This window comes from Carcharodon carcharias, chromosome 20, assembly GCF_017639515.1.
Source record: "Carcharodon carcharias isolate sCarCar2 chromosome 20, sCarCar2.pri, whole genome shotgun sequence".
NCBI lineage: Eukaryota > Metazoa > Chordata > Chondrichthyes > Lamniformes > Lamnidae > Carcharodon > Carcharodon carcharias.
The window spans coordinates 82436828-82452031 of NC_054486.1; the positions used below are offsets into that span (position 1 = coordinate 82436828).

At 41.5% G+C, this 15204-nt stretch overlaps 1 protein-coding gene across 2 annotated transcripts in view; it reads left to right on the forward strand.

Moving 5' to 3' along the window:
- Positions 1-15204, forward strand: part of spata7 (spermatogenesis associated 7) — a 101430-nt gene that overhangs the window by 40413 nt on the left and 45813 nt on the right. For both annotated transcript variants that reach the window (XM_041213833.1, XM_041213835.1), the window contains exon 4: positions 13016-13140. In XM_041213833.1, coding sequence (XP_041069767.1) covers positions 13016-13140 — 125 coding nt within the window. The remainder of the gene's footprint in view (positions 1-13015; positions 13141-15204) is intronic.

Below are 15204 nucleotides of genomic sequence, written 5' to 3' on the forward strand. Positions count from 1 at the left end.
ATGCCTTCTTAATCTGCTGCCATGTCAGTGTTTCATGATGAGGTGGAAATTGAGGATTTTGAGTACGATGATGAAATCAGTATTCCAAAAGGAGGAGTTATCTGATGAAGTTGAAACGTGAGCCTGGGGGCATGGTGTGTAAACAGGCCTACGTCATCCGGTTTTCCAAAGGAGAAGAAGGTGGTGGCGCAGTTGAAGAAAGGGATATACAGGCTGGATCCTGGAGTGTGCAGTAAGAAAAATAAGGTTGCTGCGGCTGTTTCAGTTACTTTAAAGTAAATGATTGATCAGAACTAACCATAAAGTGCACAGGGACATCACTGACAGTTCGAATAAAGCTAATGCTGGTGGATCCATGCCATTGAGATATCCTGAGCAATGCTGAAAAGGCTCCGGAGAAGTGTGCCATTTTGTTGAAGATTGTACCTTTGCAACTTGATTTGAGAGGGATCTGCTATCTGATGAAAATTGGTGGTTAAATCCTTGAAGAAAAGGGGCTGGAATTCTACCTGAAGGAAATCAGAGCTTTGAAGGATATTGTGGCTGAAATTGGTGCCATGTATGCTGAATGGACTGTCTAGTAAACCTGTGAGATCTATCTTTGTTGTATCTGCTATTTAATGTGTAATCTATAATTTATATTGACTGTGATTTGCCTGTTAATTCATGTTTAATTTATTTTGATTCTGGATTCATTGTTAAAGTAAAAGTTATCAAAACTGAAATCTTGTGCATTGGTTTTTTGGTAGGATTGTTCAGTAAATTTGGTTCTTATGGGTTTGTTGATCTCCACGGGATCATAATAGAGGCCATAGGATCTACCAGCGAAGTTGAAGCTAACTGGAATGACTGAGAACTAGTGCAGTAGGAGACTCCAGGCAGATACTCAAAGAGATCTATGCCCTCCTCGCTAAGACCTCATACCTCGCAGCACTAATCACCATGCCTTGCCTGTACTCATCAGAGTTATTATAGACTTGAACTTCTTTTCTTCTGGGTTCTTCAATGTTCAGCTGCACACCTTGATGGCTTTGTGCAAACAGCAGCACACCACTTCATCTTGAAGGTCACTGGTGCACTATTTTCCAGATTTGAGATATATTCAATTCTAGGCAGATGGGGATCTCGCAGGCACAGAGGGCAGTTGGTTTTGCTGCCATTGCTGGATCCCCTACGGTGTAGGGCGTTATCAATTGCACCCATGTGGCCATCAAGTCACCCAAATACTGACCAGTGAGATTCATCAACAGGAAAGTTTTGCACTCCCTCAACATTAAACTGGTCTGTTACCACAGCAAGAGCTTCCTCCATATGTGTGCTTGCTTTCCTGACAGCTGCCTTCATCCTCCATCAGTCCAAGTTTCCACAGCTCATCGCACAACAGGGCACAAGGGATATCCCTTGAAGAAATGAATATTTATCCCTCTAAGGGAATCCCAGACAAAAGCACAGAGGCAATGTAACCAAAACCATCTGCTCCTCACAATCACCATTGAGCTAGCCCTTGAGCTTTTGAAGATGCAGTTCTGGTGCCTGGATTGGCTGGTGGCACCCTGCAAGTACGCACCTGCAAGGGTCTTGTTCGTTATGGTGGTTTGAATCACTCAGTGACATGGCTCTACAGTGAGGTGTGGACCTAGAGGGTGACAAGGCCCTGGAAAGACACATTGGATGATGAGGAGGATGAAGAGGAGGCAGAGGGGGAAGATGCAGAGCACTGAGGTGCCCTGGATGCACAGGGAGCTGGCAGCACCTGGTCCAGGACTCAGGGATCTCACCAAGACGCCATGTATGTCAGGATTGTCTGATCCAGGCACGTGAACCCCCCTGACCCAGGATGGATGGAAAGGTATAGAACTTAGATGCCCGTGCTAACATTTCCATTGAAGACACAGCATGGAACATTTTACCTCTTACTGTCAATGAAGGATGCACTTCTACCCAGAAATTTCTGTCACTGTTGTCGAACCCTTGCTCTCCTTCACCAATTCATACTATTTTCTTGTCCCACCACTAATAAAAGGAGATTCGCACATCCGACTAAAAGTTTCATTATTTATGTGGTGCTCATAAAGGAAAACAATGCATAGTTTGAGGAAAAAGACACCAGTGACGCGCTGAGAGCTCTGCCTGATGTTGTCGCCTCCATGTTTGGCCGCTGATACCTGGTGCTCCCCTTGTGGCTTTGGATGAGGTGCCATTGACTTTGGTTGTGCCTATGTGCTCTGATCCCTCACCACTGTTTCATCTCCCACCTTGACTGCCATCTCAGGTTGAACCAGACTGTTTGCTACTTTGGCATCCGAGATGCCCACTTCTACCACTGTAACATTGCCTCTCTCCATCCTGACCTCAGCCAATCTGGTGTCGAAACACTCAGCCATATTTTGTCATCTCCGGACTTGATTATTCCAACATTTCCTATCTAGTCAGCCATCCTTCGTAAACTTGAGCTTGTTCAAAACTCTTCCGCCCATATTGTAACCTATGCCAAAGTCCACTCAAACATCATTGGTTTCTGGTCTGTCAGCACCTCAAGTTTAAAATTCTCAAATTCAGATCCCCTCATGTCTTCACCTATCCCTGTCTCTATAACATTCTCCATCCCTGCTACCTCCTGAGGACTGAGCATTCTTTCAACACTGGTGTCTTACATCACCCTCTCCCTCCTCATTTTTCCCCCTTTTTAAGCTTATTTTAAAACTTACCTCTTTGATCAAGCTTTTAGTCATGTCTCCCAGTATTTCTTTCTGGGGCTCAGTTTCAGTTCTTGTCTGATTACACTTCTGTGAAGTGTCCTTTGATGCTTTCCTATGTTGGCACTGATCTACAAATGCAAGTTGTTAATGTTTAACATTGATGCCACAATTTTCAGTCTCCATCCAATCATTAGCCTTCCCTAGACTACAGAAAAAATAATCAGTGATTTTGCTTTTAAAATGTGCAGCATAAATGTGAATTAACACAGTGTAATGGAGACCACAACTGGAAATATTTCAAGTTGCACCAGCAAACTCAGATGTAGTTATTGGCAGAGATCTATTTTGTTGCTAAATCTGTTTACTAGATTGTTTTTTAAAAAAAAATTAAATAAACTTATGATCCACTTGCTATTTTGAAGATTGAGGGAAATGATGGTAGCAGAGTTTCCCTGGTTGAAGCACATTAATAGCCATTTATATGCCTCCATTTTTTACTTCCAAGACTTTGGTTTGGCCTTGTAGCTAATTTATCAATTTGTTGCAATCGTTGGCAAACTCCAGTCAATGGGCATTCAATTCAAATGCAATTACTGATTGTAATAGCATATTTTCCTAACAAAATAGTGCATAGCTTTGAAAATGAGATTTGAATTTTCTTAAGATCACTGCTCAATGAACTGGAGGATGGAACTATTAGGAAAGACTGAACAGACTAAGGCTTTTCTCTCTGGAAAGAAAGGCAGACGTGCATTTATATAACTCCCTACACATCTCAAATCACTTCACAACCGATTAAGTACTTTTGAAGTTGTAATGTTGGAAATGTGTCAACAAATTGCACAAAGCAGGTTCCCACAAGCAGCAATGTGATAATGACCAGATAATCTGTTTTTGTGATGTTGATTGAGGGATAAGTATTCGCCAGCACACCTGGGATAACTCCCCAGCTCTTATTCGAAATAGTGTCATGGGGTCTGTGCACAGGTAATTGAAGATGGCAAAACAGATTAACAAAGCAGTTAGTAAAGTTGGGATCCTAGGCTTTATAAATTGAAGCATATATTACAAAAACTAGGAAGTTATGCTTTTTAAAATTTGTTCATGGGACATGGGCATCGCTGGTTAGCCAGCATCTATTGCCCTTTTGTCTATGACATCTTTGGCAATCTCTTCTTTGCCTCCACCTATCACTGGCCCTCTATCCAGCTCTACCTGTCCCAACCCCCTCAAACAGCTCGTTTCTATTTTTCTTTAGTTCTGATGAAGAGTCATACGGACTCGAAAGGTTAACTGTCTTCCTTTCCACGGATGCTGTCAGACCTGCTAAGTTTTTCCAGCTATTTTTGTTTATGTTTCAGATTTCCAGCATCCACAGTATTTTGCTTTTACCTATTGCCCATCCCTAATTGCCCTTGAGAAAGTAGTAATGAGCTGCCTTCTTGAACAGCTGCAGTCCATGTGGTGTAGGTACACCCACAGTGCTGTTAGGGAGGGAGTCCCAGGATTTTTGACCCAGCGACAATGAAGGAAAGGCAATACAGTTCCAAGTCAAGATGGTGAGTGGCTTGGAGGGTAAATTCCACATGGTGCTGTTCCCATCTATCTGCTGCCCTTGACCTTTTAGATGGTAGTGGTCATGGGTTTGGAAGGTGCCGAAGGAACGTTGGTGACTTTCTGCAGTGCATCTTCTGGATGGTACACACTGCTGCCACTGTCCGTCAGTGGTGGAGGGAGTGAATGTTTGTGGAAGGGGTACCAATCAAGTGGGCTGCTTTGTCCTGAATGGTGTCAAGCTTCTTGAGTGTTGTTGGAGCTGCACTCATCCAGGCAAGTGGAGAGTATTCCATCACACTCCTGACTTGTGCCTTGTAGATTGTGGACAGGTTTTGGGAGTCAGGAGGTGAGTTACCCATTGCAGGATTCCTAGCCTTTGACCTGCTCTTGTAGCCACAGTATTGATATGGCTAGTCCAGTTCAGTTTCTAGTCAATGTTAACCCTCAGAATGTTGAAAGTGGGGGATTCAGCGATGGTAAGGCCAGTGAATGTCAAAGGGCGATGGTTAGTTTGTCTCTTGTTGGAGATGGTCATTGCCTGACACTTGTGTGGCGCAAGTGTTACTTGCCATTTGTCAGCCCAAGCCTGGATATTGTCCAGGTCTTGCCGCATTTAGGCATGGACTGCTTCAGTACCTAAGGAGTCGTGAATGGCGCTGAACATGGTGCAGTCATCAGTGAACGCCCCACTTTAGGAAGGAAGGTCATTGATGAAGCAGCTGAAGATGGTTAGGCCTAGGACTACCCTGAGGAACTCCTGCAGTGATGTCCTGGAACTGAGATGAATGACCTCCAACAACCACAACCATCTTCTTTTGTGCTAGGAATGCTAAACATATATAAAATACTAGTTCAGCCCCAGCTGTATTACTGTGTTCAATTCTGGGCATCACACTTTAGAAAGAACATGAAGCTTTTGGAGAGGATACAAGAGAAATATGGTAGAATGGTTCCAGGCATGAGGGGTGTTATGATTACATGGATAGCCTGGAGAAGCTGGATTGTTTTATTTCATGCAGAGCCGGATAAGATTTGATAGATTTGCTTAAGTAATGAAGAATTTAGAAAAATTAAATAAAGAGAAATTGTATCCAATAGTTGAAGAGTCTATAACAAGAGACCATAAATTTAAGGTGATCAATTTTTTAAAAAATCTAGAAGCATAATGAGGAAAAATGTTTATACACTAGAATACACTGCCTTATAGGATGATGGATGTAGATTTAATAGCCTTCAAAAGAGAATTGAATAAATACCTGAAGGAGAAAAGAATTGCATGGATGGGGGAAAGTGCAGGACAATAGGACTAATTGGTTGCTCTTCAGAAGAATTGGCACAAACTGATGGGCTGAATGGCCTATTTCTGTGCTGTACTGTTGTATGATTCTAATTCTACGATGAAGTATTGTCATTTACCTCTAGAATCTGTACATCATTTTTTTACGTCTAAAACCTAAGTTTGAATTTTTCCCAAACTGGTGGAATCTTGTCACTGCTGGCTAGAATGATCCTGCATGAAATTAGTTTTTGGGATCATCACAGCCCATTCTATTTTGGCATTTGATCACAGGATTGTCTTTAATTTGGCAAACTAATCTATAATTTTACACCAAGTATTTATCTTATCTGAATCTTGATTTCTCACTGTAGAGGGGCAATTCAGTTTATGGCAAAACAGAAGTTATCACTGTCAGATACAGATACTTTGGAGTAGTACCTTATTCTTATAATTAGAATCTTACCTTAATGGTGCTAGATTTCTCAGTGCCTCCAGGTTTTCCACCTGTTATCAGAGGCACTAGCTTTTAGCGCAGCAATTTGTTACCAGATGACAATGAAGCTAGTCCATTCCCACCAATCAGATGGAGATTAACTTGTTTTCCCTATTGCACTACCCTTTTGTTTACAAGCTTGATAAGTCATGAGAGCAGTTTGATTGCCTCACTCCAAGAACTGAATATACTTCACCAAAGCTCTTTGCCTCAGCTTGTCTCAACTGCTGCAACCCAACTGTGCCTCAAATCTGTTGGAGAATATATGGAGCCAGTGGGGAACACTTGTTTCATCTAACACTTGTTGTGTGGGAGAGCAGTACCCTCTTATGAGATAAAGAGATTTTGTCTGCACTGGACTGCTGCTTTGGGCTGCAATAGCGTACTTCAGTTGGAGTTTGGTGAGAGAGGGAATTCAGTGAAGAGGAAAGGAGGTGATCCTTCCACTTTCTACCTTTCCTCAGTAAGAAGAGCAGCGGCCTTGCTTATTAAGACCTGTTATATATTTCTTCTGTTCTTTATATTCCCTGAACTAGACCAAGTAAAAGTAAAGGGAGTAATTTAAGGATGAGTCATGGCAGGGCAGCTCGGCCAAGTGGAATGCCCCTCCTGTGCAATTTGGGAGGTCAGGGACACTTCTAGTGTCCAGGGCGACCATGTGTGCAGGAAGTGTCTCCAGCTGCAGCTTCTCTAGATCGTGTTTCGGAGCTGGAGCTGCACCTGGAGTCACTGTGGAGCATCCTCAAGGATGAGATCTTTGTGGATAGCACGTACATTGAGGTGGTGTTATGACACAGCAGTTGGTAAAGGCTGAGTTGTTTAAATCCCAGAGGGAAACATGAACAACTGTCATAACCTATATTTTCAATTGGTACGTTTGAGGTGCAGCTCTGAATTCAGGAATAAAACCACCATATCTCAAAAGGTTTTTCATATAAAACTAAATTAAACATTTATTAATTTAACAGCAAATTAAACATATACGCATGTCTACAAATTACTGCCATAATAACTTTTAAACAAATCCCCAAATTAATCACTCCCAGGTAAATCTTCACCAAGGCAACAATAACCCATAGACTTTAAACAGACACCTGGCAAAGCACATTTGACCTTACGAATTCAAAATTAGGTTCCTTGCAATTTGTTTCCTTTCCAGGCACAGTTGTAGGCTTACAACTGGTTAGATCTTAAATGCCTCTGACCTGCACACACAAAACTCCTGGAAAAACTCAGCAGGTCTGACAGCATCTGTGGAGAGAAATACAGTTAATGTTTCGAGTCCATATGACTTTTGAAGAGTCATACGGACTCGAAACGTTAACCATATTCCTCTCCGCAGATGCTATCAGACCTGCTGAGCTTTTCCAGGTATTTTTGTTTTTGTTTTGGATTTCCAGCATCCGCAGTTTTTTGCTTTTATTGCACAAAACTCCTTTCTATTTATCCCTAGCTTCCCCTTTGAAAGTAAATTTTCCAATGTAATGTCACATCTAACAATAACATTTTCATCCCACTAACTTTATTAGTAATATAAACACATTGCTTGGCGTCTCCCAGCTAGGTGCAAGATTTTACTCATTCTTTTAAATGATTTATTCAACAAATGCAAATTTACACTTTACCTTTTAACTTCCTTACGTTTATATAATTAACATCTCAAAACTACTATATATCAAAGCACCCAGACTAGCTGGCTTTAATACAATTAAGCCACATGCAGACACAGACCCTATTACAATTCCAATTTAAAAATAATTTCCAATTACACTATAGACATTAATATCTTCATGACAGGTGGTCACACCACAGATAAAGAGTGCACAGGCAGAAAGGGAATGGGTGACCGCTAAACTGAGTAAAAGCACTAGGCAGATAGTGCAGGAGTCCCCTGGGTCCAACTCCCTCTCCAACAGATCTTCCACTTTGGATATTGCCGGGGGAGATGGTTCCTCAGGGCAATGCAGCAAGCGCCAAGTCCGTGGCACCACGAGTGGCTCAGCTGGGTAGAGTGGGGGGGGGGCAGGTAGGAAAGAGTAGGAGAGCAATAGTGATAGGGGATTCTATTGTAAGGGGAACAGATAGACATTTATGTGGCCAGCGATGTGACACCAGGATGGCATGTTGCCTCCCTGGTGCCAGGGTCAAAGATGTCACTGAGCGGCTGCAGGACATTCTGAAGGAGGAAGGCAAACGGCCAGAGTTTGTAGTCCATTTCAGTGCCAATGACATAGACAAAAAGAGGGATGAGGTCCTGAAAGCAAGATATAGGTAGCTTGGAAATAAATTAAAAAGCAGGACCTCAAAGGTCGTAATCTCAGGATTATTCCCAGTGCCACATGTTAGCGAGATCAGAAATAGGAGGAAAACCAGATGAATGCCTGGCTGGAGAGATGGTGTAGGAGGGAAGGATTTAGATTCTTGAGGCATTGCGACCAATTTTGGGGAAGATGGGACCTGTGCAAGCTGGACGGGTTGCACCCCAGCTGTACCAGGACCAATATCCTCACAGGGGCATTTGCTAGTACTGTGGGGGAGGGTTTAAACTAGATTGGTGGGGGCTGGGAACTTGAGCAGGGAGACACAAGAGAGGGAAACAAAGATAGGAATGAAAGACAGAAAAGTGGAAAATAAAAGTGGAAAGCGGAGGAAAAAAGGGCCATTGTACAAAAAATGCATAAAAATGTTAAAAAGACAAGTCTAAAGGCACTGTATCTGAATGCATGGAGCATTCGCGATAAGGTAGACGAATTAACAGCGCAAATAGTTGTAAACAGGCACGATATGATTGCGTTTACGGAGACACGGGTCAGAATTTTCCCGTTAGCAATTTGGGGGCGGGGCCCACTCGCTGACAGGAAAATGACATGGGATGACATCGGGAGGAACCCCTGACATCATCCCGGTCCATTTAAATATTGAGGAAGGCGGGCGGACAACAAGATCAGCTGTTTGCTCACTGACCTGTCAATGGCCAATTAAGGCCGTTGACAGGCTAATTAAGATCATTAAAGACCCTGCCCGTCCAACCTTAAGGTTGGCGGGCAGGCCAGGAGCTCCTGATAATACATGAAACCTCATCCACTGGCGGGATGAGGTTTCTTGTCCATTTTTAAAAATTTAATAAAGTTTATGTCCTTTTTATTAACATGTCCCATCTCGTGTGACATTGTCACGTGAGAGGGACATGTTAATAATTTTTCTATTTTTCTATTTTTAATATTTTTTATACTGTCAGTGATCTCCCTGAAACATCACTTAGTCTCAGGGAGCAGTGCGCTCTTTCGCACGCATGCGCGAAAAGCACACTTTGACAGATGGGGAATCCCTCCACCCCTGGCACAGGAAGCGCATAGCACTTTGTGTCAGGCAGGCTGCTGGGCGGGCCTTAATTGGCCTACCCACTCAAAATGGCGGAGTTCAGCTACCCACCCGCCACCAAGCCGGGTGGGGCCCACCCGCCCGTCAAGCTAAGAATTCTGGCCATGGTTGCAGGGTGACCAAGGCTGGGATCTCAATATCCAAGGTACCCGATATTTAGGACTGACAGGCAAAAAGGAAAAGGAGGTGGGGTGGCGTTGTTAGTTAAGGATGAAATCACTGTGATAGAGAGGATATTGGCTCAGAAAATCTAGATGCAGAATCGGTCTGGGTGGAGCTAAGCACCAACAAAGGGCAGAAAACATTAGTGGGAGTTGTCTCCAGGCCTCCAAACTGTAATGATAAGGTAGGGGATGGTATTAAACAGGAAATTAGAGATGCATGTAACAAGGGTGCTACAGTAATCATGGGTGACTTTAATCTACATTTAGACTGGGCAAACCAAACTAGCAATAATACTATGGTGAATGAATTCCTGGAGTGTGATTGAGATTTTCTTTAGACCAGTGTGTTGAGGAACTGATTAGGGAATAGGCTATCCCAGGTTTGGTATTGTGCAGTGAGAAGGGTTTAATTAATAATCTTGTTCTGTAGGACTCTTTAGGGAACAGTGATCATGACATGATAGAATTCTTCATTAGGATGGAAAGTGAAATAGTCCAATCTGAAACTAGGGTCCTAAATCTTAACAAAGGAAACTACAAAGGTATGAGGTGTGAGTTGGCTAAGATAGATTGGGGAATTTCATTAAAAGGTGAATGGACAACGGTTAATATTTAAGGAACGAATGTATGCATTGCAACAGTTATACATTCCTTTCTGGCACAAAAACACCACAGGAAAAGCAACCCAACCATGGCTAACAAAAGAAATTAGATCCAAAGAGGAGTCATATAAAGTTGCCAGAAAAAGTAGCAAACCTGAGGATTGGGAGCAGTTTAGAATTCAGCAAAGGAGGACCAGGAGATTGATTAAGAGGGGAAAAATAGAGTATAAGAGTAAACTTGCAAGGAACATAGAAGTGGACTGTAAAAGCTTCTATAAGTATGTAAAAAGAAAAAGATTAGTGAAGACAAATGTAGGTCCCTTACAGCCTGAAACGGGAGAATTTATAATAGAAAACAGGGAAATGGCAGAGCAATTAAACAACTACTTTAGTTCTGTCTTCATGGAGGAAGACACAAATAAATTCCCAAAAATACCAGGGAACCAAGGGTCTAATGAGAAGAGGGAATTGAAGGAAATTAGTATTACTAAAACAATAGTGCTGGAGAAATTAATGGGTCTGAAAGCCTTTAACTCCCCTGGGCCCGATAATCTACATCACAGGGTACTAAAAGAGGTGGCCATGGAAATAGTGGATGCATTGGTTGTTATCTTCCAAAATTCTATAGATTCTGGAACAGTCCTGGCAAATTGGAGGATATCAAATGTAACTACGTGTTAGGGTTATTTTTGTGGTTTCCCTGCACATAATGCCATAGGAATTATATTGACCTTCTGTAATGCCTAGAATATGCATTCGGCTTTCTGGGAATAGGGAGCTTTTCTCTGGATTTGGAGATGTTTGCATACTCTGCAATCAGAGCTTATCCTTTGTTCACCCCAGGAGCATAATCTAACATCATTGGGATCCAATTACCCCACAGGCAAAGTCTCATTTGGAACATTGTTCACAGTTTTGGACATCGTACCTTAAAAAGAACATTAATGCATAGGAAAGGCTTTAAGGCCAATGAAGATAATCCCTTTCACCCCTGGTGCATTGTGGCTGCAATATGTGCTATTTACAGGATACACTGATATGTCAGCAAGTTCAAAAGAACATCTCAGACTTGTGACCTCAACTACCAAGAACAGTGGGGTTATTGCAACACCATCAACTGCAAGTTCCCTTCAAGGCATGCGGCATCCTAGTGTGGACGTACATGATTGTGCCTTCATTGCTACTGGGTCAGAATTCTAGAATTTCCTATGGAAACTATCAGCATCAGCATCAGCACCACAAGCTGCATTTTAAAGAGAAAGTGCACTGTCACTTTATCAGACCTTGTCCACATCTTGAGAATACATTAAAGAAAAGCAGTCGCCAATGTTTCTACTTGTAGATGCAATTAGACATCAAAATTATTCAAAGGTAATTCCTAATTGAGCAATTGAAGCTTCAGGAATTGAACGAAAGGTAAACCTGATGCCCCCAAATGACAGGAGGTCTTTTTGCGGTACAGTTATCAGTAAGACTTCTGTGTTTTTAAACTTTTTTTTTACATGTTTTATTATATATTTTTGGAGGGGGTCTTGTAATGGATTGGTTGGAAGTTGGAAAATTATTAAGGATGATTTTATTGTTTCCTTGTGTGGCTGCTAATTGTTCATTGGTGGATTTATAGTGAATAAAAAATTTGCAGGGGAACAAAGTAAGTTTGTTTAATAGTAAAAAAGAAATTAAATGGCTTTTGATTGGCTTAAGTAACTCATTGTCTAAAAATCAATCAATATGCTTTGTGCCATGTGGGCATATTAGCTACTTTAATGGTCATGTGCAGTGGTCAGGTTTTTGTACATAACTTCATAGAAAATTTGCTAGCTTTGGTCGGGAGGTGGGGGGAAATGCCATATTTCAAAAGATGTAGTAAATACTGCAGTGGCTTCAGGTACCAATTAGCTGTATCATAAAATAGAATGACAGATTATATTTCATAATGCCTCATGAACTGGATTTATAGGTCCAATTTTGGGGTGTGATATCACTGATCTTGGAATGATCCTCAATTCATGTTTTTAAAAACAACAGTTCATTTACTTGTGTGCCGTAAGCCTTCAATCTGTACCCTTTGTACACTAGCATTTAGAATCCAAAAGTGTTTGGTTGTTTATAGTGAATATCAGAAAGGTTTAAATATTTTGAGGAAAATTGGTATGTTGGGCTTTTCCTAGGAATTGAAATATGCAGAAGTGTTATGCCATTGCTGTCTATAGCAACATGTTAAACACTATTGGATAGAAATTTGACTTGGGTGATGACACAAAATGAGTGACATCTGACTGGATGCCCTTTATATGCAGCACAGGATATTCAGTTCTATTGTATTCAATGAAATTAAATATCAGGTAACGCATATGGTGGTGATACGATACTGCTCATTTTGTGTCACTGCCAAGACATATTTCTACCTCTGCATTGCTTGCTTTCACAAAGTGTTGCTTCAGCTGGTCAGCAATGCTTAATTTTCTCCAGAACCTTTTCTGAAATTCATTTGTGCAGGAATTGCCATTTGTGCGTGCCTTCACATATACCGTGGTGCCCTTGAGTTTCAAAGGATGTTTGAGTACCTAGTATATGTGGTCCATTTACCCTGGCTGCATACATTTAAGTTTGTTCACTGGCGCAAATATGATGTCATACAATTCTATGGTACTGTCACTGTGACAGCTAAAGCCAACAAAACATAGCTGGTCTCTCTAGGAGGTGAAAAAGTCAAGTAATTTGGCTGGCACAGTACATCAGATTTTACTCTAAATTTACATCTCTATCAAGCATTTTTGAAGTGAAAATGTAAACTTAGCAAAGCATAAATTTGACCTTAAATTGCTTTGTTTCTTAAGACAAAGACCAATTGAAGAAGCAAAATCTACAAACTAAGTATCAAAAGGGATTCATCTCAGCCAGATCGGAATCTTGGTCCAGCTCTGGTAGCAGTGGAAGATTAACCGTAACAGAATCTATCCAGGTATGTTTACTGATGACAAATGTTAATCAATCCTTCAGAGTTATGATTTTTTTTTACAGGCCAATAGGCATCCATATAGAATTAAAGTTTTTAAAAATTTTTTTTATAAGTACTAACTCCCCTTGAGTTTGCCAAAATCTGTTCACATCATAATTCAGTACTTGAAAGTTGGAAGACGGATAGATTTAGTAAAATGAAAAATAAACCTGGGGTCCTGTTGTCCAGAAGCCTCATCCCACATTACCTCTTCAATCGCCTCAGTTCTGCAGTTCCACCTGTGCCCTTTGGTCATGTAATTCCAGCTTCCCAAGCATCCCACTCTTTTACTCTCCCACTGGTGATGTGATATATTCAGCTCTACTTATGTAACTCCCTTGCTGAATCCCTTTGCTTGCGACAGCTCTCCCTGACTTTAAAACATGTCTTTAAACTTTACTTTTGAACAACTACAGCCTTGTAACTTAGAGAATCAGTCCAAAGTGCTTCACAAGTAAGTGTAAGCGAAACAAAGCCAGGACAGGAAGGCAAAGATGAGGAAGGATGAAGATAACTTGGTTGAATAGCTGTGTTTTGAGAATGTTTTTAAAATCTGAGGAAGAGGTATTAAGCTGAGAGATTTAGGGAGGAACCTCCAGAAAATAAGACTAAGGCTGTCACAGGTACTGCCATAAGGTGGGATGAAAGCAGGGGGAGGGAAGGGTGCACTTGAGGCCAGAATTCAGAGCAGTGGAACTTTTTGGAGCAGATATAAGCCTCGAGGATATTAAAGAGTTAGGGTAGAATGAGATCATGAAGGTATTTGTAGGCAAGTATTTTAATTTCAATGCTTTAGGGATGGGAGGCATTTTCGATAGCCACAATTGGAGGTGATGGCAAAACAGTACTTAGCATGTGGAAGGATAAGTACAGCAGATGTTTGATGCCTTTTTCTGTGTCTTAGGTGCTACGTATACATACGTTATTATTGGAGAAGGATCGGAGGCCAGGAAGGAGACAATTGATATAGTTAAGTCTGGAAATACACAAGTTTCAGCAGCACTGAGGCTGAGATGAGCAATGTTGTATAGCAGAAGTAATTTGTCTTGGTGAGCAATGAGTATGTGGAGTTCAAAACTCATGTCAGAATTGAACAGGATGCCAAGGTTTTGAACGTTTTATTCAGCCTGAGAGAGTGGGCAAGAGAATGAAGTTAGCAGGAAGGGAATGAAGGTCATGGAAGAGGCCAAAGACAAAGGCTTCCATCCTTCTCGTACAGAACATAAGGACATAAGAAGTTGGAGCAGGAGTAGACCTTATGGCCCCTCAAGCCTGCTGTATCATTCAATGTGATTGTGGCTGATAGTTATGATCCCTGTGATCAATTTAAAATCTTGTTGTGCAATTCATTTAAGTTTTAGGACTTTCACTGTAACAAACAAACTAAAAGCAATTACCTAGTAGGCAACTACACAGAAAGGATAACCCTTATTATATCTTAACGTAACTGATAACCTCACGATGCTTGTATTACAGCACGCTCTCCATAGAATTACAGTTTTTTCAGGAAACAGTCCAAAGTTACTTCCAATGTGTTCACTTCTCCCTGTTTCACCAAGTTGTAATGTTCTGCAACTGTTGAGGCCTCAGTCTTCCATGAAATCCTGAACCGACCTCCAGCAGTCGCTCACCCTGATCATTCCTTCCCCCGACCATGCCACGATGAATACTTCAGAATTCTTAAATTTCTTCCGGTCCCCTCTCCTTGACTAGAGGACCAGCTGTCATTAGCATTCCAATTGGTAGCTAACTCTCTGTCTCTCTCTGTTCCCGTTCAAAGTCTGAGACAGAAAGTCTGCAATAATAAGAACATCTACTTTTGCTTTTATTTTCAGGTGTTAAACCTGACACGTGCATTTCATTAGCACACAACCTGGGCCCCCGACCTCCATAGTAACCAAGTTTTACAGGCTTGTTGTCGAGCTGAACGCGTAGCAAATCACATGACTCTCTTCATTACACTAAAACTGAAGTAATAATTTTCTACAGCATCAAAATATCACATTGTAAACACCTTAATAACTAACT